Genomic DNA, 27768 nt, shown 5'->3' with positions numbered 1-27768 from the left:
AGATATTTGAAAGGCAGATTGGTATGCCTGGGCAATAACAATGTGAGGAAAGAGGGAGAGTAAAAATAAGGACTCAGGTTTCTGACTTGGGCATTTGAGTAGATAATGATACTAGATATTGGTATGAAAAATAACATAAAGAAAAGACAGAGGAGGGGTCAGTTTTGGCCATAAAGACTCAGAGGTACCTGGGGGACATCAAGGAGATGTCCAGTAGACTTACCAGCTGGATGCATGCTTCTACAGTTTAGGAGAGAAATCTGGGCCAACGATACAATGCTGAATTAATTTTACACTATTTGCATCCACCAAGAGTTTTTACGTGTGGTTGCTCTCTGGAGACCTTCCTTCTTTGTAGAGATTCTTTAGTGATATTTTACTGTCTTGCTATTTTCTCAGGAGCATAGTCTCATTAAGGCAATGTACTTTGAGTTCAAACTGTTCTGTCTACGGTGATTGGCTTGACAGAATTCTGGTTCCATGCAATTATGTCTATAATAAGTAAAGAAAGAATAAACACATCAGGCTACCCTAGATATTTCAAGGCATTCTGCTTCATCATTAATCATGAGTAGCCTAGAAAAATAGAAGTTTTATAAGTATCTCCTAAATGGTAATCTGCAGTGTCTGTGAATTTACTTTACCTAGAGAAAGTATGGTCTTAGAAATTGATTTTGCTGTTATATTCTACAGCCTTATAAATCACTTTCCCTGGTGCATGAATAATTAAAGAGAGCAATCCATACATTTCTGAGCTTGTTAACATTTTTGAAACAAAACCAGATATAAACATGACATTTTCCTGTTGCTGTCTGGAATTTCTATGCCTGGTGTCTAGGCTCATTCCCATTATTTACTTTGGCTCCAATGCTTGGCTTCTTCTTTCAAGTTGTTTGCCTTCAGTGTTTACAGAAGTGGATTCCCACAACCAAGGAAAGGGTGGTTAATGAGTCAGTCTGGAAGTGCTATTTTTGTTGTCGTGGACTAGAGTCAGTTCACCATAATTAGTGATATTTTGTGAAAGCAACGCAGAGCACCTAGGCGGTGACATTTCCTTGGCTCTTCTCAGTATGCGCAGGGAACACACCCGTGTGCACACTCACAGATACGTGTTTGCCACATTTTAGTACAACTCTGTTTCTGCATTCAACTATAAGAAAGAATACAGTCTTAATACAATGCAAATGCATGCAATCTAGACTCTGGGTTTGTATTGTCAGTGTGCTTGTGACTGCCTTAAGAGGGTAGAAAGCTTTGCTGCTTTCGTGGTGTAGTGAGCATTGAAAAGTGAAACAGATGCTGTCATGTGTCTTTTCCTCCTTGTTTGCCTGGCTTAGGCTTAAGATGCTTTGATTATGTTATAGACCCCTATAAGATTAAGCCTAATTGTGTTATTGTATGTGTAGTTTTAGCATTTTGTGATTTAAGTTTTTCCTTTTTAAGTTTTTGCTTATTGATACCTCACTAGTGTCTGTCACTGCGACATACAGTGGACCTACCCAGGGCCATTCAAATGGAGCACAGAACTTACATGTTTATTTATTTTTGAAAAATAGTAATATATAGTAGGAACTTAATATTTTTTAATGAAGTAAATTTTAGATGATTATTTTCAATATAAATGCTGTGTTAGCAAATAATAAAAACAAACATCAATTCATACATTCTCTCTTTCTTTAACTGTTTCTATCACTAGATTTAACTTTGCCTGTGACAGAAACTTGCAGTCAGGTTAAAAGGATAGGCTTGGGTTCAAATCTCAGAACCACCATTTTCTGTGTGGCGTTGGGCTGGTTATTGAACTTCTCTAAGCTTCAGTTCCTTCCTCCATAAAATGGTTGGCCCATAAGGATTTTGTTCGGATTAAATGAGATGATGTATGTAAAGCTTTTAATGCCCACATGTAGCAAGTGCTTGATAAAGATTAGGTGCTATTATTATTATCTACCTCTTCAGCCTGTGCCCTACCTTCAAACTTGTGTTTGTCCCTTAGATTACTTGGTTTTTATCATATGGATTCACTGCCATTTTAGAGCTTTTTATTGGACTCTTTTTCACCTTTCTGTTAAAACTTCTCTGTGATTTCTCTGGGTCATGAGTCATATCTTTTGCTTTTGTGAACTCTCCCATCCTATTGAATTCATCAGTTTCCAAAATAGACCTCAACCCATCTTTGGTTCTTTGGAAAATTCTTTCTTGTAGAGATGTTGCACTAAATCTGCCATCTCTTCCTTCCTCCCCCCTACAACAAGCCATCTTTACTTCTTGAATTTATTCATAGAGCATATTTGGTTCTGAGTTACTTTCAGAAGGTAAGTTAAAGTATAGAACCGTCATCCATTTAGCTCACGACAAGCTGCTTTTTCTCCTTTGGGCTAATTTAAAAGTTTATCTTTAAGAATCTGCCTGGTCTTCTGAAGGTCTACTGTTTCCATTTCTAACCAAATTTAACTTTATCCATGTTTTCTTTTTCTTCTTTTTTTGTTCTTTCCATTACGCAACATTCTTCAAGATGTGGACGAGTGCCTGGAACCAAACGTCTGCACAAATGGTGATTGTTCCAACCTTGAAGGCTCCTACATGTGTTCATGCCACAAAGGCTATACCCGGACTCCGGACCACAAGCACTGTAGAGGTAAATACTGTGATCAAGTTTCCCATTTTTATTTAAACTTCATTTAAATATAGATTAGAGCAATTAGCCTTAGAAAAGGGAACCCTGCTACCTGTGTTTATTTTGACTGAGCGACTTAGAGCACATATTGGTTGGCTTGGCTGAAAGTGGCTCCTTGCTGTGGTTAAATACAGAGCATATCTATTTACATAAAGGGAAACAATGTATTTTTAGAGAGTGTCTGTGAGCCACAGATCTGTTCATCTAAATTTTTTTTTCTCATTATAAAAGCAATACACGCAGTTGCACAACTCTGTGAATATATTAAAAACCATTGAATTGTACATTTTAAATGGAATTGTATAGCATGTGAATTATTTCTGAATAAAATTGATATGAAAGAAACCAATATACACTCATTTTAGAAAATTTAGCAAATAGAGAAAAAAGAAAAGTAACAATCTTACATCATGTCATTAATGAATATTCATATTTCGTGGATGTTGTATATAAAGATGTTGTTCTATGTAGAATTTTATATCTTGCTTTTTGCCATTTGATAGTATACCTACCATAAGTGTTTTACATTCCATTCATAACTTTTTTTCAAACGTTATTTTTAGAGGCTGCACAATATTCTAGTATATTCCTATATCACAGTTTTCTTGCTCTTCTTTAGGTATTGAACAAACAAAAAATTTTCAGCTTCTCTTTAGTGAACAAAACTGGTACAGGTCTTTTTTTTTTTTTTTTTTTTTTTTGTGCTGAAGTCTCACTGTGTTGCCCAGGCTAGAGTGCAGTGGCATGATCTTGGCTCATTGCAAACTCCACCCTCCAAGTTCAAGTGATTCTCCTGCCTCAGCCTCCCGAGTAGCTGGGATTACAGGCGCACGCCACCACGCCTGACTAATTTTTGTTTGTTTGTTTGTTTCTTTGTTTTGGGTGTTTTTTTGAGGTGGAGTCTTGCTCTCTCCCCCAGGCTGGAGTGCTGTGGCGTGATCTCGACTCACTGCAACCCCTGCCTCCTGGGTTCTAGCGATTCTCCTGCCTCAGCCTCCTGAGTAGCTGGGATTACAGGTGCCTCCCACCATGCCCAGCTAATTTTTGTATTTTTAGTAGACACAGGGTTTCACCATGTTGGGCAGGCTGGTCTTGAATGCCTGACCTCGGGTGATCTGCCCACCTTGGCCTCCCAAATTGCTGAGATTACAGGCATGAGCCACCACACCTGGCTAGGTCTGTTTTAAAAATAAACTTTTGTCTGAACTTTAGAATTATTTCCTTATTCATAAAAGTGGAATTATTGGGTAAAAATTTTTTTTTTTTTTTTGGAGACAGAGTCTTGCTCTGTCGCCCAGGCTAGAGTGCAGTAGTACGATCTTGGCTCACTGCAACCTCCGCCTCCCAGGTTCAAGCGATTCTCCTGCCTCAGCCGCCTGAGTAGCTGGGACTACAGGCACCTGCCATCATGCCCAGCTAATTTTTGTATTTTTAGTAGAGATGAGGTTTCACCATATAGGTCAGGCTGGTCTTGAACTCCTGACCTTTTGATCCACCCGCCTCAGCCTCCCAAAGTGCTGGGATTACAGACATGAGCCACCACGCCTGGCAAAAATGTTCTGAATTTTTTTACTATTTGGTTTTTTTTTTAATTGGCATGTAATAATTGTCCATATTGTACATATTTATGGGGCACACAGTGATGTTTTGATACATATATTGTATCATGGTCTTTTTACTATTTTTACAGGAGAACATTCTCATTTCAAATATATATTTATTTTAATTCTAAAAAGGTTTAATTTTTTTTATATGTTCATTCCCTTTAGTGATTCTCTGAACACTTCTAATTTTTAAACATTTATTTTATATACTTAACATTTATATTTGTTTTTAAAATTTCCATTAATATTATTTCTCATTTATCAGGCTTTTTATTTGTTTAATCAATGTATACGAACTCTTTATATATGTAATACATATATAAACGTATGTACATGTGGCCGGACACAGCACTTTGGGAGGCCCAAGGCAGATGGATCACCTGAAGTCAGGAGTTCGAGACCAGCTTGGCCAACATGGTGAAACCCTGTCTCTACTAAAAATACAAAAATTAGCCAGGCTTGGTGGCATGCGCATGTAATCCCAGCTACTTAGGAGGCTGAGACACAAGAATCACTTGAACCCGAGAAGCAGAGGTTGCAGTGAACTGAGATCGTGCCACTGCACACCAGCCTGAGTGATAGAGCAAGACTCAAAATAGAGTCTCAATGATAATAATAATAATAATAATAAATATGTGTACATTACGTATACATTTTTGGTGGTACACTGTTGTAATTTCTCCAAGGCTTCCCTAATTTTTCTTTTTATGATTTTTAAAAAATTTTTTCTTATGGCCAAATCTGTGGATTTTTTTCTTTTCTGCTTACTTTTACATCTAAAAGTATGTTCTAGCAAAGGGTAAAAGAGGAAATAAGTAAACATTTTCTTCTTAAGTGTCTTGATGTAAGTGAAGGATCTAGGGTGATAATTAATTTCTCACTATGGTAGGCAAGTAGTAAATGAATACCCTGGTATCCTGTAAGAATCGAGGCCTCTTCCACTGGCAGTAGGGAACATGCAGGCATCTGGATTTGATGCCTTGCTCCCATAATACAACAGAGCAACAGTGGATCTTGGCCACTCCTAGTGGAACATCTAACGTGGGCACACCTCCATTTCTCCTGGTCCCTTCTCTTTTGGCTCACATCCACAGTTTCCTACTGATTCCTTAAGCCAGGCATCTCCTCAGACCAAATTAAATATGAGAAGCATCTGAAAGGTATTATTTCTTCCCCCATACACTGGATCAATGGTGGATGAGGATCTCAAGCCTTAGGAGTCATGGTTAATCTTTGATTGCTATATCTAGTTTATTTTCATATCCTGCCATTTTATCTTCTTTCATCCTAATCTGCCTAATTTTTTTCATCTGCTTGTTGATAAAAACTCTTGTAATCTGTCCTCCTCTTTCATAGTCCAAACTTACTTGTCACAGTTGCATTCTTCAGCTAGCATTCTCTGACCTATCCAAATCAATGTCACAACTGCCCTGTGAAGATTCTTCACAGGGCAGTACTTGGACCCAAGTACTTGTTCAAGATTATCCTGCCTTTCATATTCATCTTCTTCCTCACTGCTTACCTGATGTGGCTCTTCCAGTGGTTCATGGTATGACCTTGGGTGAATAATCTCCGGTTTCCAGACATTGTGTCATCCCTAAAATTAGGGGATCAGACTCTCTAATGGGATGCTCAAAGTAGCACATGTTGAATGAATGGCTCATTACCACTGTCTTGCTCTTGGCTGTTGCCATCCCAGCTGAGCCTGGGAAAGATTGGTTGGGGAGACAAGACAACTAACAGCACTCTAATATCCAAGATTATAATATATATATAATGTCTAAAGTCTAGTATTTAGTTTTGTTTTTTTTAAAAAAGGCAGCATATCGGATGCTAGTCCTGATGCGTAGAAGCTGTGTGAGCTTGGATAAGTTACGGTATCTTACTTCACTAAGCCTTACTTTTCTCATCTGCAAATAAAAGGGAACAATAATGGTACCTGCTAGAGTTGATATGAGGATTGCAGGAAATAATACAGGGACAGAGATCATGTAGAGAGAATGAGTTAATGCAGGGGCAGAGCATGACATGGTGGTGGTGGTGTTTGCTAAATTAGAGGCATAAACAAAGTTTCGTTAAAGCCAAGAAGTGTGTGGCTAACTCTGCTTGTGTGCATCTGGGAAAGCTTCACAAAAGTATTGCTATTTGCACTTAGTCTTGAAGTACTGAATACAAAGGGGAGTAAAACTTGGCAGGCAGAGGAAACAGCATATGCCAAAGCTTAGAGGTGAGAAAGGGCTATTACTTCCACTTGGCATTTAACCTTGACCTCTACTCCGATTCCAATGGCGTCTTCCCATTACAGCCTGCGATGCATTAACTCATTCTTCCCACATGATCTCTGTCCCTGTATTATTTCATGCAATCCTCATATCAGCTCTAGTAGGAAGCATTATTGTTCCCTTTTTTTTGCAGATGAGAAAGCTCACACAGCTTCTACACGTCAGAGCTAGGATCTAATATACTGCTTTATTTATTTATTGAGATGGAGTCTCGCTCTGTCGCCCAGGCTGGAGTGCAGTGGTGCGATCTCGGCTCACTGCAACCTCCGCCTCCCAGGTTCAAGTGATTCTTCTGCCTCAGCCTCCTGGGCAGCTGGGACTACAGGCACATGCCATCACACCTGGCTAATTTTTGTATTTTTAGTAGAGATGGGGTTTCACCATGTTAGCCAGGATGGTCTCCTGACCTTGTGATCCGCCCACCTCGGCCTCCCAAAGTGCTGGTATTACAAGCATCAGCCATTACGCCCGGCCCTGCCTTTTCAAAACAAAACAAAACAAAACAAAAACAAAAAACTAAACACTGGACTTTATTTGGATTTCACAAGTTTTTCCAGGCACGTCCTCTTTCTGTTCCAGGATCCAATCCAGGATACTACACTGCATTTAGTTGTCTTGTCTCCCCAATGAATCTTTCCCTAGTTTTCATGATCTTATCTGTCTTAAAGAGTATAGGCCAGACTCCTGTAGCTTTTCCCCACTCTGGATCCATCTGATGTTTTTCTCATGATTAAACTGGGGTCATGGGTTTTTGGGAAGAAGAACACAGAGGTGAAAGGCTCTGGTCCTCACATAATGTCAGGTGTACATTCACATGTCAGGGGTGTGTGATATTCTTGGCACAAAAGAAAGAAGACATTTGTCCAGCATTCCTATTTTATTAGAAAGCTTTCTTTTGGCTCAGAAATGCTATCCCTCATTAGAAAAGAAAAATATTTTTATCCCTAGAATTAATCTATCTTTGTTCCCTTGGTCATTTTAAAGACCCAAAGATCACCTTGTTCAAGATAACTGTGTTGCCTCAAGTTATTCCAAGTGTATGTGTCATTACTTGTCATGAATTACTCCTGACATTCTTAGCAACATAAATGAGTGAGTTACGTAAGATGTCTGGCATAGCCTGACAGTCCTTGGAATGGAGGGTCTATCTCTGTTGCAGACATCTTCACATGGGAATGCTTAATTTGTTGTCTTCTATGAGAAAGTCAAAAAGATTCCAAAGCACTAAAAATGTTGTCAGATGTTATGTGAGATCCAGCCAGCTACAAGAACTATTGTTGGTCTTCAGTTCGTGAACTGACATCTCAAGTATTTTATAGAATATGCTAAAAGAAAATAGTGACGTAGGCTGATCTTTGCTGGCAACCATTCCTAAAGCTAAGAGACTTACAGTGTTTGAAAGGTATAAAATAATCTTTAAAATGAAAGTTACCTTGTTTAATTTCTCTATGGACAGACAATATTGGCAGCCAGGAATTATTTATAAATCAAAGAGACCAAGAACACAATTGGTAAAACAAAAGTTTTTAATCAACTAAAGTAATTGCTATGAAATATTAAATAAAATAAGAAATAAATTTGTGAACTCCAATTACATTAATACTTTGTGTGAGCTATTTCAGGAAACTATTTCAATATTTCAGTAGCAATTTCAACTATTTCAGGAAGGGATAACCTGATACCTTGCTTATATCTGGATACATTTTAAAAGTTAATGCCCCATTAGAGGTTAAGAAATGAAACTTTGCGGCCAGGTGTGGTGGCTAACGCCTGTAATCCTAGCACTTTGGGAGAACGAGGCAGGCGGATCATGAGGTCAAGAGATCAAGACCATCCTGGCCAACATGGTGAAACTCCCTCTCTACTAAAAATACAAAAATGAGCTGGGCGGGAGGCTGAGGCAGGAGAATCGCTTGAACCCGGGAGACGGAGGTTGCAGTGAGCCGAGATAGTGCCACTGCACTCCAGCTTGGCGACAGAGCGAGACTCTGTCTCAAAAAAAAAAAAAGGAGAAGTTTTGCTCAGGAGAAACAGGTAATTGTCAATAATACTTGAGTGAAAGGCCTATACAGTTAATTGAGTTTTCCTGGCAGACACTTTTAGATGCATTTTAAATAAGAAAATTTGAAGAAAACAACAGTCATACATTGATCTATAGGACATGGTTTTTAAAAAACAAATCCCCCTATTTTATTTATTACTCCCTTTAGATTAGGGCTCCTTTCTCCTCCTGTGAGTATAGGGCTAAAGTGTTTTATATCTATTCCCTTCGGTAATCTTCACAACAAACCTGTCATGTAGGTGATGAAGATCAGTTGTACCTACCATGTTTTAATAATCATAAACTCTTATAAGTTGGCTAGCCATTCAGCAGAACATTCTGAGGCTGTATTTGCACTGACAAGGCAAGACAGAATTATCTGCTTAGGTCAGACCAATATAATGGCCAAACAAAAACATCTGGAAGACTCTACTCTTACCAGACGTGTTCAAGTTATTGATGAAGCCAGTCCTTTGCTTCAGTTATATAACTTCGTATACATGACATTTTCTAGGACACTTATTAAGAATTATCTTCTTTCTCAGTTAGTGATTTTATCTTGTCAAAGCATGTTTAAAAATCCTCACTTATCACTTTCTCTTTTGGTATTCAGCAGTCATCATAATACTACCATTTCTCTTGGCTTTCCTTGTTACTTTGAAAATGAGCCAGAGTTCTTTATACAACTGTTTGGCCTTATAGTTCAACTTCTAGACAAAGTAGAATTATCTGTTTCCTTCCATAACTGCTTATGTTTTTGGTTTTGTTTTTCAAATTCCTAGTCGAGTTTTCCTTCTGACTTCTTTCATGCAACTAAACAGGTCTACAAACTGTCTGAGTGACATTATATTACATCAGGTTCTGCCTTCTGTTTGCAGCTCGAAAATATTTCATGTTGTATTCCAAGACACTGATGGCGAGGAGTATGATTATTATAAGTAGCTAATTGATTTATTGTCTATTTTTAGTTATTTCTGTTCTATAGATCAGTATACTGAGGTTGATACAACAGCATGGGTGGAGTGATACATACTAAAGTGTGTAGTGCCAGACATAAGAAGTACTATTATTTTTGTTACACTAACCCCAGAATGCATTGCAGGGAGCACTGCATTCTCCTGGGTAGTCTCTTTTTCAGAAAAATTGCCGTTGTTGTGTTTGCAGATATTGATGAATGTCAGCAAGGGAATCTATGCGTAAACGGGCAGTGCAAAAATACCGAGGGCTCCTTCAGGTGCACCTGTGGACAGGGGTACCAGCTGTCGGCAGCTAAAGACCAGTGTGAAGGTAAGAGGATAGTAACATGAACTACTGAAACTTCAGCTTAAAGCTCCTGGTCTGAAAAAGGTACGCTCAATCAAGTGAGTTTACCTTTTAAAAATTACCCAGATAATTGCATTATAGTGCCAGAAAGCCAGGACTTAAACATAAGTTAGGAAAGTCAATAAAACAAGATTGAAGACAGTTAAATTTGAAAACCTATGGCATTAGCTATCAATGGCTAGGCATTAGTATTAAGAAGAAAAATTATTGCTCTCTGTGTAATTCTTTACTACAGAAGGTAATTTCCATTTAAACATGTAAATTAATTTAAAGGTTTTATATACTTGGATTTCAGCAATTAGAAAGTCATTATATCGGGCTGCTTTATGCTGTGGAATGTTAATAACCTTAATTTTTGTATTTAACGTTGAAAAATTTTGTCTTTTAAAAAAATCGCTAAAGAAGACTTCTCAATAAAACTGTAATAATGTCCCCCTTAGAGATAAAGTTTGCAAAATATGTTCTGTTCCTACAGGTGATAGTGAGGATTCTGGATTTGCTAGGGTTGACCTTAGACTTTTTAAAGAAACATTTCATTGAATTGCGCACAGAAATACTTCACTTCCCAATAAGTATGTGCTTCCTGAACTTGAAGATATTATGATCTCACCTGTGTCAACCACAAGTGTCCAGAGTTCTTGAGAGGAAACACCATTTCTTATTTAAGAACAGAATCCACACTGTATAAGGCCATTGTTTCATAAAGAAACAATATCCACGTCTTCATGTATACTCTGAATATTTGAGAAGCAAAAAAGTCTCCTGAGATAGTATTACAAAAGCGACAATACATGATGGTCATTACTTGTATCAACATTGTCTTTCTAGAATTTACACTGATCCAATTGAGACTGATTGAAAATGTTTTTGAAGCACCACTTCTACAGTTTCTTTGTATTCTCTTGCTCATAGACATTGATGAATGCCAGCACCGTCATCTCTGTGCTCATGGGCAGTGCAGGAACACTGAGGGCTCTTTTCAATGTGTGTGTGACCAGGGTTACAGAGCATCTGGGCTTGGAGACCACTGTGAAGGTAAGAATTGCTCCTGATTTCAGAATCATAAAATGCCCAGATCGGAGGGAAATCTGGGCATCATCTCAGCCTTGATCTTTGAACCTCATCTCTTGATTTCATAGTGAAGACATTAGGTCCCTGCAAAGTGTCTTCCCCGGGGTCACACAAATAATTCAAAGAAGGGAGTAGAGTCCAGATTATCTTTGTACTGCTTGGAGCTGTCTTTTAGACTTGTGCCAGCCAAAGGCGTAAAAGAATCAGTTTAACTTTACCAGCTATAGATGGTTTATACCGGGTACATAGTTCTGAACTGTAACACCTTATTTATGCAGAACCAACTTCTAAATGTTCCAAATAAGTAAATACAACTTAATTTTCCAGGTAATTAGAAGGTTTTTCAGAGCCAAACATCAATTCAGTTTTTGGCTTTTTGCATAAAATATTTCTGAAAGATTTCCCACATGTCCAGTATCGTGCAGTCATCAACCACTTTCACTACTTGTTTGGCTAAGAAGGTCTCTGCAGTGGTTGGGTGACTGAACCAGGCCTGCTTATGGAGCGGGGAATATCTTCTCCCAGTGGGCTTCTTTTTCACTTTTACCACCAGTTTGTCACTTGTGACCTTTCTCTGTGTTCATTGTCCACCTAAGTAACAAGCTTTTTCCCAGCCCACCTGAGGCTTCGCTGCATTTAGAGCCTGTCAGTTGTGAAACCAGAAATATGCATGTTGGCAGGGTTGTGTCTCCCATGCAGGGTCCAAGTTTTTGAAGGAGGGTCTGAACCCCACCTTTGTGAGAAGTGGATGAGCCTTTTGGTGAATGGTTTCATGACACACACATTTCAGCAGCCCCAGATCCTTTTTCACTACCAGTCCAGTTGATTGGGAAAGATCTATTGTCATTTACAGCATCTACATTTCTGACCAGAGAACTTGGCAGAAGCAGTCACAAGTGGCTGAGCCCCGTATCCTCCTACTGCTGGGAGTGTAAATGACCCAACCCTCGGGAAGGCAATTTTGGCAGCGTTTTAAAGGCCTTAAAGTGTATACTGTTAATGAATCAGTGAATCAACTTCTGAGATTTTATCCTAAGGTGATCATGTTCCTCAAAGAGTTAATAACACCAGTGAAAAGTTATAATCAATATTCCTATTGAGGCCGGGCGTGGTGGCTCACGCCTGTAATCCCAGCACTTTGGGAGGCCAAGGGGGGCGGATCACCTGAGGTCAGGAGTTAATGAATCAGTAAATCAACTTCTAAGATTTTATCCTAAGGTGATCATGTTCCTCAAAGAGTTAATAACACCAGTGAAAAGTTGTAATCAATATACCTATTGAGGCCAAATGTGGTAGTTCATGCCTGTAATTCCAGCACTTTGGGAGGCCAAGGCGGGCGGATCATCTGAGATCAGGAGGTCGAGACCAGCCTGGCCAACATGCTGAAACCCTGTCTCTACTAAAAAAATACAAATATTAGCTGGGCGTGGTGGCGGCCAGCTAATATTTTTATACATACACACACACACACATACACATACACACAAACACACACATGCACACACACCCCTATTGAGAAATAGGTCAGATAAGTGATAATATAAGATATGACTATGTATGAAAAAGTTGTGTTTTAGGAACTGTCTAATATATGGGTAAGTGATAATGATTCTAGATAGTGGCATCGCAAGGTGGGAGGGTTGGTGGTGTTGGAGGGAGACATTTATGGAAGAATCTATTCTAGAACTAAGTGACTGGTAAGGTATATTCTAGGGCAGTGGTCCCCAACTTTTTTGGCACACAGGGACCAGTTTCGTGGAAGCCAGTTTTTCCCTGGACGGGGTTGAGGGGATGGTTTCAGGATGAAACTGTCCCACCTCAGATCATCAGGCATTAGTTAGATTCTCTTTTTTTTTTTTTTTGAGACGGAGTCTCGCTCTGTCACCCAGGCTGAGGGCAGTGGCGCGATCTCAGCTCACTGCAAGCTTCGCCTCCCGGGTTCACACCATTCTCCTGCCTCAGCCTCCCGAGTAGCTGGGACTACAAGCGCCTGCCACCATGCCCGGCTAATTTTTTTGTATTTTTAGTAGAGACATGGTTTCACCGTGTTAACCTGGATGGTCTTGATCTCCTGACCTCGTGATCCGCCCATCTCGGCCTCCCATAGTGCTGGGATTACAGGCGTGAGCCACCGCACCTGGCCTGCATTAGTTAGATTCTCATAAGGAGCATGCAACCTATATCCCTCACATGCGCTGTTCACAAGAGGGTTCGCCCTCCTATGAGAATCGAATCCAGCTGCTGATCTGTCAGGAGATGGAGCTCAGGTGGTAATGCTCGCTCCCTGCTGCTCACCTCCTACAGTGCCGCCCAGTTCCTAACAGGCCACGGACCCGTACCGGTCCATGGCCCAGGGATTGAGGACCCCTGTGCTAGGGCACTAAAAATGTAAACTGACCATCAGCATCTCCTCTGTCCTGATTCCTGGCCAAGCCAAGAAGGAACTGTACCATTGATTAAGTCTTGGGTAACTGATGTTCATTGGAGGGCATGTTCCTTGCTTTGTCTCTTTTAATGTGTAAGCATTTTAACAGAAGTCTAAGGTTTTTATTCCAAAAACATCCATTGCATGAAAAGTCAAACAAAAGCTTTTAGCAAACTCGTTCTTCATTATTAATGTATATAAGATATGACTATGTTCTGTAAGAAAGCTTCTTTTGGAATATATAATCAGGCCCTTTTAAAGTCAGGACTAGTTTCTCTAGTGTACTGGGTTATAAATAGGACTGGAGTCCATCCAACTAATTTAGAGCTCCCTTTGAAACTATGTTAGCACCTCAGCCTGCTAATTCCCAACTAGCAATGTTTCCGACCCTCCCCAGTGATATTTAGCCATAATTAACTAAGCCATGACTGTTCACATGCCTCTGACAGCTGTGCAAGGAAGAGCCATCTTTCTTGTTGGCTTTTATGTTTACATGTGTAATTTTCCCCTAATAGCTCTGGCAAAGACCTTGTTTTCTTATTGTCCTGTCATCCTGCTGGCCTCCTCGTAGAGTCAGACTCCCAAGTGTTGTGCCTGCTTCTGTGCGCTACTGACTCCAGCATGCTTGGTAGCTAGTCATTCTGTGATAATGAATGTGCCTCAATTGTCCTCATTCTTAGGGGTCTGGAGCATCTCAGCTTTCAAAGGCTCTGCCTGTGACTTGTTCCCTCCAAGCACAGTCTTTAATCTCATGTCTACCTTAACCTTTCCCCAATCCCTCACTAAGGTTGCTCCCTGCAGTCCTTTACAAAGCTGAGAAGATGACTCACTACTTACAATGTCTTTCCCTTTCCCTCTGTGCCCTTTGCTCTTGGTCATTTATTTGTGGACAAAATTTTTAAAAGGTGGAAAGGTGGGATAGTATTTCTTTCCAAATCAGAGTCATTCATACATTCACTTATGTATTTGTTCAAATATTTATTTAGTGTGGAGCTTGTGCCAGACACTGTTCTAGGCATAGGGCAATAAACCAAACAGAAATTTCTTCCCTTTTGTAGCTTACACTGTAGTGTGGGAGATAACGAAAAAATACAATAAATGGCTGGGTGCAGTGGCTCACGCCTATAATCCCAGCACTTTGGGAGTTCCGAGGCAGGTGGATCACGAGGTCAGGAGATCGAGACCATCTTAGCCAACATGGTGAAACCTCGTCTCTACTAAAAATACAAAAAAAAAAAAGAAAAATTATCTGGGCGTGGCAGCGTGTGCCTGTAGTCCCAGCTACTCAGGAGGCTGAGGCAGAAAAATCACTCGAACCCAGGAGGCAGAGGTTGCAATGAGCCAAGATCACGCCATTGCACTCCAGCCTGGGCAACAGAGCAAGACTGTGTCTCAAAATACATATATATGATAAATAAGTAAAATATATAGTTCGTTAAATGGCAATAAATTTTACAGAGAAAATAGAGTGGGGTATATGGGGAGTGTTGAGGAAGGGTGGTGATTTTAAATAAAGAGGCAAGTAGAGGCCTCGCTGGGATGATAACACTTAATCATTTATGGGTAGAGCATTCAGTTCAAGGGAATAGCAGGTGTGGATGCCCCAGGAACCAGCTATGTGGAGACCTGAGGGGCACCACGTGAGCATTTTCCACTTTCGATGCCCAAGATGAATATTTGAAGGAAGATATCTGAAAGGCAATTGTATCTATGCATTTGGAATTTAGGGGTGAGTTCTAGGCCATGAAATTGATTGGGAATGAGTGTAGCTAGAAGAGAGATAAATCCCGGGCCCTCCAACATTCAGAAGTGAGGAAATGGGTAAGAACCAGCAAAGGAGATTGAGGAAAAAGTGGCAAGTGAAGAAGGAGAAAACCCAGAATCCAAGAGAAGAAAGTGTTTCAAGGAGGAGGGAGTGATGGATTGTGTCAAATGTTATTGCTAGGTAACAGAAGAATCAAAAGTTAACCATGGGATTTTTAGCAAGCTGGAAGTAGTTGGTGACCTCAACAAGCTCAGTCTTGGTAGAAAGATGACAGTGATTCACTGTTCCTGCCCTTAAAACCTTTTACTCTACTTCTAGGAAAAATATGTATTTTCGCACTACCCCAGGTGGTGGTACGAGATAGTACCATGTTGTGCTCTCGTAATGTTCAACCTTTTTATTGCTTTGAAGACAGATAAAGGCCTTGCAAAAAAAAATTTAAATTAAACCTAACCCTAACATATGCTCAGCTTTCTAATGTATATAATTATTTATAAACACTTTAAATAATGCTCTTTTCCCTCACATTCATTATTTGTCTTAGATTTTGGAAAATAAATGAGAATCAAATTGCTTTAAAGTAACATGAACAGAGCCGGGCATGGTGGCTCACGCCTGTAATCCCAGCACTTTGGGAGGCCGAGGCGGGTGAATCACTTGAGGTCAGGAGTTCGAGACCAGCCTGGCCAACATGGTAAAACCCCATCTCTACTAAAAATACAAAAATTAGCCGGCCGTGGTGGCAGGCGCCTGTAATCCCAGCTACTGGGGAGGCTGAGGCAGGAGAATCGCTTGAACCTGGGTGGCAATAGTTGCAGTGAGTCAAGATCACGCCACTGTACTCCGGCCTGGGTGATAGAGCAAAACTCAGTCTCAAAAAAAAAAAACCAGCATGAACAGAGCAACATGCTTCCATTATGCTGAGGCAAACATCTAGGTTATGAAGTGTTTTTTCTTGTAGAAATTCATATTCCCAGGATTCTCTTATGATCTTTTTTGAATTGAGTTTTTTATTTAATGTCACTGATCAAATATGCTTCTCCTCGCTTCATTATCTCCATTTCCTACAAAGCAAAGAAAGAAAGGTTAATGGAAAAACTGATTGTCAGTCGGGTGCAGTGGCTCACACCTGTAATCCCAGCACTTTGGGAGGCCGAGGCGGGCGGATCACAAGGTCAAGGGATCGAGACCGTCTTGGCCAACATGGTGAAACCCCGTCTCTACTAAAAATTCAAAAATCAGTTGGGCGTGGTGGTGGGCGCCTGTAGTCCCAGCTACTTGGGAGGCTGAGGCAGGAGAATTGCTTGAACCCGGGAGGCGGAGGTTGCAGCGAGCCGAGATACACCACTGCACTCCAGCCTGGCAACAGAGCGAGACTCCATCTCAAAAACAAAACAAAACAAAACTGATTGTCTACTTTACACCCATTAAAATAGTTGTAGAGCTGTCAGAGTAAATGTGGAACAATCGGAGTTCTCATACGTTTCCTGTGGCAATGTAATTGCTACAGCCACTTTAGATAACAGTTGTTCAAAACTTAAATATAACCTAATTCCATGACCCATGCATCCTTTTCCTGGGTATTTACTCAAAAAAGGTAAAATCATATGTTCACACAAAGACTTATGATTTTAGAAATATTTATAGAAACCTTATTCACAATGGCCCAGATGGAAACAACCCAAAATGCTTATCAAAAGGCGAATGAGTAAACAAATTATGGTGCATTCATCCAATGGAATTCTACCCAGCAATAAAGACCAGAGAACTACTGATACACGCAGCAACTTGGGTGAATCTCAAAACTATTATGCCGAGAGGAAGAAGCCCCAAAGCACAAAAGGAGTGAGAGGGAATGTGTTGGGGATGGAAATGCCTATTCCTTGACTGGGATGGTGGTCACAAGGATGTGTATACATTTGTCAAAACTCATTGAGCTGACTCTTAAGTAGATCAATTTATTTTATGTACATTATACTTCAGTAAAGCTAGAAAAACACATTAAAGAAAAAGTTGAGAACCTGCCTTAGTTGAGACAAATTCACATCACCTATGTTTTATGTTTTAGGGTCAGTACCCGGAAGCATTTTAATTCTGGGTGAACAGTCATTATAATAACGTGGTTTTATTTGATAGAAAGAAGTGATAAGGCACTCTCTTATTTCTCTTTTGTTTGCCCTGTGAATAGTACAGAAGCCTGTTAATTGGTTGATTGGATTCTAGGAGAAAAATGAAATTCGGTATCACCGTACTTGAACCAGACAGCCGGGCGTATTAGACAGATGGCAACAGTCTCCATATTCACTTCTTCCTGGAATCTCTCATATTTTGGCAGCAATTATAATTATTTGCAAGAAATGCCATAAAATGCCAAATTCTGAGAAAACAAAGAAGGTTTTGTTTCTTAGCTTTCTTCGTTGCTAATAACTTAAATCCTCACATTCACAACAGAAGAGGGCTCATGGAGTACATTAGGAATAATGAGCTTTGACTAGGGGTAAACGTGGTAATCAGCAGCCCTTGAGAAAGATCTGCTCGCATTCATGCGGTGAAGGGGGGCCATTAATTGTCTTTCATTCTCACAGTCAAAACTCATTATTGGTTATGTATACCACTTTTAGTTGCGCGTTTGCTATGAATTTTTTTAAACATTTTAAAACATTTTTTAAAATCCAGGCTACCTCAAACCTGTTTGTTACAGCTGCTGAATAAGTGACTTAAACTAGGTTTTTGATCTTGCTGTTCTCCTTCTGTTCAAAAGTCCCTCTTCTTCCGACTCCCCCATATTCTACCCTACTGTGAAATTTACTATAAGTAGATTTACAGATATGCTTCTGTTACACAAAAGTTTTATTTTAAACATTATGATATTCTTTGTCTAAATGCATATGACCCCTAAAGTTGATGCTACTACTTTGTCAGATAATTATATTTTGTGACAATTCTTATGTTACATGGGTTTGGACTTATAAAACAATGTAATATTTTATGTTTAATAATACAATATCATTTGTTTATTTTATTGTTAATAATACAATATAGTTTGTTTCTTTGAACAAACATTTCTCTTGGGGACAAAGACCATGCTGAAAACTTTTAAATTTTTTTCTATAATGCATACTACAGAAGCTTGTATAAATAGATCAAGTGTTGCTCAAGATACACTTAATAAGTATTTTTGAAATATTTTAAGTCTTTATCATCACCAACAATATAATCAAGTAAATTATTATTTGCTACAGAATTTTGACTTTTCCTCTTCCGTTTAATTTCATTTGATGTTTAAAAGTTCCATTTCTTGGCCAGGTGTGGTGGCTCATGTCTGTAATCTGAACACTTTGGGAGGCTGAGGTGGGCGGATCACTTGAGGTCCAGAGTTGAAGACCAGACTGGCCAACATGGTGAAACCCCATCTCTACTAAAAATACAAAAATTAGTTGGGCGTGGTGGTGGGCGCCTATAATCCCAACTACTCGGGAGGCTGAGGCATGAGAATCACTTGAACCTGGGAGGCAGAGGTTGCAGTGAGCCAAGATAGCGCCACTGCACTCCAGCATGGGTGATGGCAAGACTCCGTCTCAAAAAAAAAAAATTAAAAAGTTGTCATGTATTTAAAATTATGTATTATAAATGATGTAAAATAGTGTACCTTTACATGTAAGAGAAATGTCTAATTTTCCGATATGTGATTTATTTAGTCTTTAAAAATTTTTAAATTGGTTTTTAGATATCAATGAATGCTTGGAGGACAAGAGTGTTTGCCAGAGAGGAGACTGCATTAATACTGCAGGGTCCTATGATTGTACTTGTCCGGATGGATTTCAGCTAGATGACAATAAAACATGTCAAGGTATTTCTTGCTCTTTTTTCCCCAGTCATTATTTACGTAATTCTTCAATTCTGCCATGTTTCCAGATGATAGTCTGTGGTTTTGCCATGTGATTTATATGTAAATAATCTATGTCAATTTTTGATATTAAAACAGCTGTCTTGGGTCCACATCAAGTGCAGGAAGGTGTTGCTTTTTCCAGCATAGTGTCAACTGAAACTCACACGAATAAGAGCCGTGTCCTCACTGCGTGCTTCCATGCTGAGGTCACCTGTACTTTACTGTTTATTCCATGCTGTAACCTTGGTACTGGGTTCTAAATTATCTTTATAGCATCTTTTATGGGCATATTTTATTTTGTCTCATAGGTGGTAATTATCTGTCCTTTTCTGACTCTATTTTTATCCAGTGCCCGCCATTGCTTTTTTTTTTTTTTTTTTTTGAGACAGAGTATCGCTCTTGTCACCCAGGTTGGAGTGCAGTGGTATGATCTCGGCTCACTGCAACCTCCACCTCCCAGGTTCAAGCGATTCTCCTGCCTCAGCTTCCTGAGTAGCTGGGATTACAGGCGCCTGCCACCACACCCGGCAAATTTTTGTATTTTTACTGGAGACGGGGTTTCACCACCTTGGCCAGGCTGGTGTTGAACACCTGACCTCGTGATCCCCCCGCTTTGGCCTCCAAAATGCTGGGATTACAGGCATGAGCCACTGCACCTGGCTCACCATTGCTTTTTCTCTTCCTAAAAAGCCTCACTAATAATTTGGTCAAAATCATGAAGAAGAGGATCTTATATTTTTTCAATGTGCTGTCATGTTTAATCTTCCAAACTGTACAGTGCATGAAGGGTACTAATGAAAACACAGCAACACAACACAGGTACTAATAATAACAATCACAGCAGCTGTAACTGAGCTTCTTCAATGTGCTGAGTACTGTAGGTATCTTGGTGTCTCTTCGAATTCTTACAGCACCTTCAGAGGTAGCTTTTCTTGTATTCATTTTGTGCATGAGTAACTGAGGCTCCGAGAAGTTAGGGAGTATGCTGCTCTCTAATGAGTGGTAAAGTTGAGATTTGAACCCAGGGTCTTTTCCCACTACTCTTCCCTACATTGCCATACCAATTATTGTTACATTTATAGCCAAAAGAAAGAAGAAAGTGAAATTAAGTGATTTCTCTCACAAGGTAGCCCATTGAGTCATTTCAACACCATAGCTAAAAAAATTAAATTCTCTAGATTCTGTATCCCAACATTTTTAGCTATACCTGACTTGCCCCACAAGCTTTCCTCTATTTACTAGTGTTAGTAAACCCATGTTTATATTTTCCATGGAAAATTCACACTTATTTTACCTTTATATCTGTTTATTTCTGATACCCAATAAATGTTATTTTTTTCTTATTTTTTATCTACCATTATGGAACTGTGTAGTGTATCCCAAAGCACAAATAAATAAAAAAAATTGTCGGAGTTACTTTTTACCCACTATTACTGAATATGTATGATTTTTTTAAAATTCTGGATTGCCATAAATTATATCTCATCTCACATGTCCCAAATAACAGTCTTCTTGTAGGAGAAGATGGTATCTACTCTCTAAGATAGTGGCACTGGAATTATATATCTATATTACCAGTCACACCGAGCTATGTGTCAGAGATATGAAAAACACGGACCTTTGCCACAAGGTTTTTAAAAATTAATTCCTTTACTGATCCCAAGATTTAAATATACACCTTCCTGCACTTGATGTGTACCCAAGACGGATATTTTAAAAATCCCAAGATTTAAATATACCATGTACCTCATTTGAGATCATGTATTTATTTGCCATCCTCATGCAATAAGGTGAAATTCAGTTTTTTCCAATGCAGAAATTAAATGTGCTTGGATTTAATGCAAAAGAGAAGGAATATTTGAATTATAAATATATGTGAGAATATTTCCACTTTGGGACTATTACCTTTTAACAAAATGAATCTTGATTTATATAAAAATACCAAGAGATGGAAAAAAAAAAAAAAAGGAAACTAAACCCTGAATCTTGTTTTTATTATAGGCTTTTTGGCTTAAAAGTATATTTTCTTTTCTAATTCTTCTCGTCACAATTTGTTTTGGCCAAATACAGGCAAAACCAAATCTTAATAAAAATGGACCAAGATTTCATATTGCATAAATTTAACTTCTAGAGTTCAGTCACACGGAACTAATTTAGTTATCTGATTCATTAATTGCACTACTTCATTCTCTCAATATATTAAATTTGTGTCTGTGGTTTGATATCACCTCTCAAATATGTGACTACTCCAAACATACAGAATTTTATTGACTATCAATCATTATTAAATTGACTTCATTCTCTGTCACATTTATTCCTATTTTCCAGAATAAGTTAATATGTCTGAAAAATGTAAATCCAAATAAATGAGAAGCATTTCTGAAGTAGGTCTTAGTACTGTTTAAAGAATAGTGTCTGTGAATCTGTTTTATCACCCACCACCTCCTGTTAGAAGCTGTATATGATGGCATGTATATACTCACCTCGTTTTGAATTATCCCTTTTCGCTCTTTCACCAGAGGCAGTTTTGTGATCTTTCACTCTGCCTGAAGTTAGTAGCCTACTTTTCTCTAATCCCTTGATCATGTCAGCATTCTGTGGAGAGGTGTAGATTTCAGAGTTTGTTTAAATTCTGAAAATGTAATTGATGGCAATGCTAATTACCATGGACATGTTTGAATAACAGTGTGTGATAGGCATAAACTTTAAACCTTACCTAATGTTCTGAAAATACTTCTATATTCAGTAAGGCATTTTCAGTTGGAAGCATGTTTAAGATTTTCTTTCCCATACAAAACTAATGATGATATACAGACAGTATGGAAATTCCATGTTAATAGTCTCTTTAGAAATGTAGCAGGATACATTTGAGATTCAGAATGCAGTTCAGTTTCATGTTTTGATTTACGCATGCCAAATTATGAATTTCTGTGGAATCGCGGACCCATGAAAGAAACCCAACTTAAATATAGTCTGGCTTTCGGCTCGAAGTTACTAGCAGCATAGTTTAGAAATGCCTCAATAAGTACAATCCAAATTGAATGCATATGTTTCCCTAGTTCCAAATATTCATGTTGTTCTTTCTTAGCAGTTTCCTGGAAAAAAAAAAGTCTAGGAATTCATCTTCAGTTCCCGTCATCAAACTTTTTAGACAATTATTTGTGTTAATCAGTGACTTTTTTGATGCAAAAACTTTGTGCACATTATTCCCTATGCAAAGTTGCAAAGCAGGTAGTTTTTAAAGGGCCACACTGAGGCATAGGATGAAATAAGAAGAGGGGTCTCAGGTAGCTATTAGGGCTTAATAAGATGGGATATAGGTCCTGAGCTTGATCCCCAAGCCAGTGGAACTTCATGCCACCTTCTTCCTCAGATAGAGGTAATTCTTGGGCAGCAGGTTGGAAATAAAGAGTGGATCTGAGGACCAAAAGGAGGTCAAACTTCAAAAAGGATGGCCAATCTAAGATATTACCAATAGGTAGAGAACAAACATAGACAATGTCAGAGATTTTATCAAAGAAGTAAAGAATTTCACAGAGTAAAATCATATTGAGAAATACATAAGTAGAAAATGATTCATTGACCTTCCTTGAAATATCTAAAAACTAGTGACAGTAACAAGAATAGGAGAATTGTTAAGAAAGTATGAGTAATTCCTGTTGGGTTTCTTATTTTTATTCAGCGATGGGCAGGCCAAATAATCTGAATTATGTTGCAGATGGAAGGCTAAAGAGTTCAAGATTAATAAAGGAAGACGTTTAAACCAATAATTGCCAGAATTTCTGTTGCACGGGAAGATCAACAAGTCAAAAAGAAGAGCTTCAGGAGATTCTGGCTGTAGGGAAAGGGATGACTTTATTGAGGACCACTGGGTCAGTGGCTAAGCGTGTTGTAGCAGCCAATAGGAAGAACATACATTCTGTACCTTTTCCCTGTTCTTATTAAGCTTTGCAGTATTCATGTGGGTTCCTGTACTGAAGACCTCTTTTGTAAGAGATAAAGGGAGGGCCTACGAGACTTGGGGAAGATAGGAAAACGACCTTAGTGGAGGTATGCCTCCTGAATGCTGCTGCTAAGGACGTGGGATCATTTTTATGACCCCCAATTAACTAAAAGAACCTTCACCAGTCACCATTCAGTTAGCGGAGAAGGAAAATAACTGAGAAATTTTGTGGTGGACAAACATTCATAAGACCCTGCAGTGTACCCAATAGGAGTCAGGAACTCAGAGCTTTTCAGCTGAGATCGTTTATCAAGGAGCCATCAGTGTAATGAGGGACACAGATGAGTAAACCAACAGTTAGGCAGTTGCGTGTATCAGAACCATTGTGAACAGGTGAAACTTTCTCTAGGCGCTTTATGTTGTCATCTTGGGCACTGTTAGCCAATATAATTAGAACTGGTTTGAAAGAGCCTTTTACTTATAGTAAACAGTCTATGTGTTATCAGTGTTTGGAAGTAGCCCTTGACCCTGGCCACGGGGAGCACAATTACACTGAGGACAAGCTGAGCATAAAGTCGACAACACAAGTGTATGGCATGATCTGTTCATGAGTCTTCTTAATAGTAGTTACTGCTTTTTGACGCTTCATTGTGTGGTAGGCACTGCACTGAGCCCTCATTCGCTGATTTCATCATCGGAAACCATGCAAATACGAATTTTCATGGTCTAAAAGGCCTTCTCGGCCAAGCATGGTGGCTCACCTCTGTAATTGCAGCACTTTGGAAGGCGAAGACAGGAGGATCACTTGAGGCCAGGAGTTCCAGACCAGCCTGGGCATCATAGTGAGACCCCATCTCTGCCAAAAATTTAAAAAATTTGCCAGGCATGGGGCCAGTACCTTAGTGCCAGCCACTCGAGAGGCTGAGGAGAGAGGATTACTTGTGCCCTGGAGTTTGAGACTGCAGTGAGCCATGATCATGCACTGCACTGCAGCCTGGGCAAAAGAGTGAGACCCTGTCTCTAAAATAACTAAACATGCCTTCTTTTACTTGTATTTTATTTCTATTACCCATTTCCAATGAGTTATAGATTGGAGTCTATTTCATTTATATATTCAGCAGACATTTGTGAAGTGCCATTTATGAGCCAAATACTATAAATAAGACATGTCTAGCCTTGCCCTTAAGAAGCCCACATCCTAGGGATGGATAGGCAGGAATGTAACAAGGTACTACAGACTATAACAGCTGTGTGCATGGCAATGGGAGAGGGCAAAGAAGGACACAGCATTCTCACCAATGAAGAGCATCTCTCAGAGTTGTGGAGTATTCCTCAAGCCCCATATGTCTAAAATAAGGGTAGCTTTGGGTTGAACCTATGAAATTGCTTTTTTTGCAGGTCAAAAATGATTGTACATTGGCTATTTCCTAACTCAACCTAAATAGTTTCTCTCTCATAACTCAGCTTGTCCTGTGGTTGATTTATGGACAAATGGTATAGTTGTTCCACTAAATAAATGTCCAGCCATGTCATAATAGATTTCTTTACCATCTGTTTCATAGTATATGGGAATGAAACCGATTTTTTTCAAGTTTTTAAGACTCTATTTTAAATTACAGATATTAATGAATGTGAACATCCAGGGCTCTGTGGTCCACAAGGGGAGTGCCTAAACACAGAGGGTTCTTTCCATTGTGTCTGCCAACAGGGTTTCTCAATCTCTGCAGATGGCCGTACGTGTGAAGGTAAGATAAACCATACGAAATCATATTGTTGTGTGATAAAAGAGAGAGGAGATTGCTTTCACTTATACAAAGACTTGAAGACACTAAGAGGTACTGCATAATTCAGAGCCTCAAAGCATGTATGCATCAAAGTAAACCATACCTGAAAGCACAGCTCAGGGGTTGCTGGGATTTACGAAGAGGATAACCTAAGGTTATGATGATAAAAACACTCACAGATGGCTCCACGACTGGTACTGAATTAATGAGTGGAAATGTGCAGGGACTGATAGGAGACATGTAGGAGACCTAAAGGAAAACTGTGGCAACTTCCCTTTCCCCTGGGACTCTGCTTCTTTTGATTGTGCTTCATGTAGATCGTCTTGATCATTCTGTGTGTAAAAAATGTCTTGCGGCTGGGTGCGGTGGCTCACACCAGCACTTTTGGAGGCTCAGGCAGGTGGATCACTTGAGACCAGGAGTTGAAGACCAGCCTGGCCAACATGGTGAAACCTCATCTCTACTGAATATACAAAAATTCGCCAGGTGTGGTGGTGGGTGTCTGTGATCCCAGCTACTTGGGAGGCTGAGGCAGGAGAATCGCTGTAACCCAGGAGGCAGAGGCTGCCGTGAGCCGAGATTGCACCATTGCACTCCAGCCTGGGCGACAAGAGTAAGAGTCCGTCTAAAAAAGAAAAAAAGAATGTCTTGCTTGATTTTTCTGTATCACTGTGAACAGATCTTCTAGAATTCTTCCCCTAATATCCTTATTTCCAAGGCAGTATATTTACTTACCTACCAATATTTATTATCTCCTAAAAGCTAATTAAGTTGTAAGATGTTAAGATAATGCTCTTGGCTTCCTACTTACAACCTCTGTATGTTTGCAAGAATACAGCACTGGTTATTTTCATAAGATTTGTGTTCTTGATGACCTATTATAGCTTGCTAAATGGAGGAATAATTTACCTGAACCATTTTAAAAGTAAACTGAAAAGATTCCCATAATCATAATTTCAGTTGATCTCTTTTGAGAATCTAGATTATTGAAACTCAGCTATATTTTAAAGAAGTAAATTGCAAAAGTTTTGTTCTGGGTCTAACATAGTGCCCAGATTCTTTGCTCTAAAAAATAGTGCAACAGGAAGTATCTGCTCTCCTTGCTAGTACCAGAATGGAACCAAGCCGAGTGCCAGCAACCAGGTTCATCTGAAACTAATTTTTATATTGGGAGGAATAAACTGATCTTATAAAGAGCAGAAGATTGTTGAAATTACTCTCCTGCTGAGCAGACGAAACATGGATGCCAGATTTGACTAGAACTGGGAGAGAGAGAGTTCAGGGTGGATTGAGCAAACAGATTGAGGGGTTTGGAAGGGATAGGAAGTTGGGAAATGGAAGAAAGCATCATAATAATGTGGGTGATGAGAGATTTAGAAGAAATCCATGCTTCAGTGATTCAAGTTTTATGTAAATTTTATATTTGGAGCTTTGAGACCAGAGCTTTTAGAAAAGACACTCCATGAACGCATACATTCTTCTGCAGAGATTACAATATTCCTCAGCTTGAGGGATAGGGTGCAAGCCCATCCGAGTCACTGAGGAAACAGATTTGCAGAATTCCTAAACTCTAGAAGGATGCAGGTTTGCTTCTTTGCTTAGCTCTAAATCATGGATGGTAAAGGCTTGCTTCCTAAGAAATGGTCTGTGGTATAACTACTGATGGTTGTGCCATGCAAAATTACATTCAGAAAAAAAAATAAGTGACCTCAAGTGCTCACTAGTCAAAGCTGTTGTTCCAAAAGGATATACTAAACTTAAATATATTCACATTTATTTTGTCTTTTGCACTTACTAATGATTTAATTCTATACTTTTTTAACACAGATTTCTGCAACTTGAGAGTTGCATAATCACTGTAATTTAGTTGCAGCTCTAATTTTGTTGGTCATTTACTTGGCAAAGACTTGAATTTTAAAATGTGGTTTTAGAAAACTTGTAATGCTTTATAAATTACTGTACTCATTGAGTATACTCTTTGTGACACTTGGTCCGTACTGCCTTGACTCCAGAACCTGGACAATTTTATAAGTAATGAAATACAAGTTAGAATATTATGTTGGTATTATACATGGTAGTATAACTAGAACTCTCCATAATTATTTTGCATGTTATTCTCTTTCTGGAATAAGTTCAGCATGAATTTTATTTTTTATGGGCTTAATCCAATATTCTAAATTGGTCCAAATTTCCCTTTGTTAGACTCAGTCTGAAACTTATGGCAGTAGTGCTATGTCCTGATTTCTACCTCTGGCTGTGCTGCAGGACAAAGCCAGCTCATGTGATCAGTATTCAGCAGTGAGGCTGATGTGTGATTGAAATTTAGCAATGGCGCAGTTGTACATAGTACTTGAATTAACACTGAGAAGTGGCTGGCATTCTTATCTCATGCCCATTTACTGATTTTCTTCTGAGCTTCTGTTTGAGGAGCTGAAGCCTCGTTGACACCAGGGCTGACCTGCCCGGCTCTAAGCAGGGCTAAATAACTCCCACATAGCTGAAGGAAGGAGGGCCCTTCCCTGATTTCCCATGACTTGGAGAAGTGTCAGCATCTGGTCATAGTTAATGAACCACAATGAAGAGGCAAACTCTGTCAACATGAATTGTCTTAAGTGTAGCATGGCAGCTACTATAGCAATAAAAATGGCACCACTGGCTCCTTCCTTTCTCTTACATGTATAGATTGAGTATTCCTCATCTGTAAATCCAAAATCTAAAGCACTCCACGTTCTAAAACTTTATGAGTGCAGATATGATGCTCAAAGGAAATGCTCATTGAGCATTGCAGATTTTAGATTTTTGGATTAGGGATGCTCAACAGGTAAGAATAATGTACACATTCCAAAATTACCACCCCCCCCCCAAAAAAATCCCAAATCTGAAATACTTCTAGCCCTAAGCATTTTGGGTAAGGGATGCTCAACCTGTATATGGTACTCTGGGATAGATAGCTGGGAGAGGAAGGAG

General features: G+C 39.2%; 1 protein-coding gene across 20 annotated transcripts in view; it reads left to right on the top strand.

Moving 5' to 3' along the window:
• Positions 1-27768, top strand: part of LTBP1 (latent transforming growth factor beta binding protein 1) — a 452205-nt gene that overhangs the window by 342972 nt on the left and 81465 nt on the right. For all 20 annotated transcript variants that reach the window (XM_034952914.4, XM_034952918.4, XM_063594991.1 and 17 more), the window contains 5 exons: positions 2513-2635; positions 9766-9888; positions 10837-10959; positions 18913-19035; positions 24637-24762. In XM_034952914.4, coding sequence (XP_034808805.2) covers positions 2513-2635; positions 9766-9888; positions 10837-10959; positions 18913-19035; positions 24637-24762 — 618 coding nt within the window. The remainder of the gene's footprint in view (positions 1-2512; positions 2636-9765; positions 9889-10836; positions 10960-18912; positions 19036-24636; positions 24763-27768) is intronic.

The sequence above is a fragment of the Pan paniscus genome, chromosome 12, assembly GCF_029289425.2.
Source record: "Pan paniscus chromosome 12, NHGRI_mPanPan1-v2.0_pri, whole genome shotgun sequence".
Classification (NCBI taxonomy): domain Eukaryota; kingdom Metazoa; phylum Chordata; class Mammalia; order Primates; family Hominidae; genus Pan; species Pan paniscus.
This window is presented reverse-complemented; position numbering and strand designations above follow the sequence as displayed.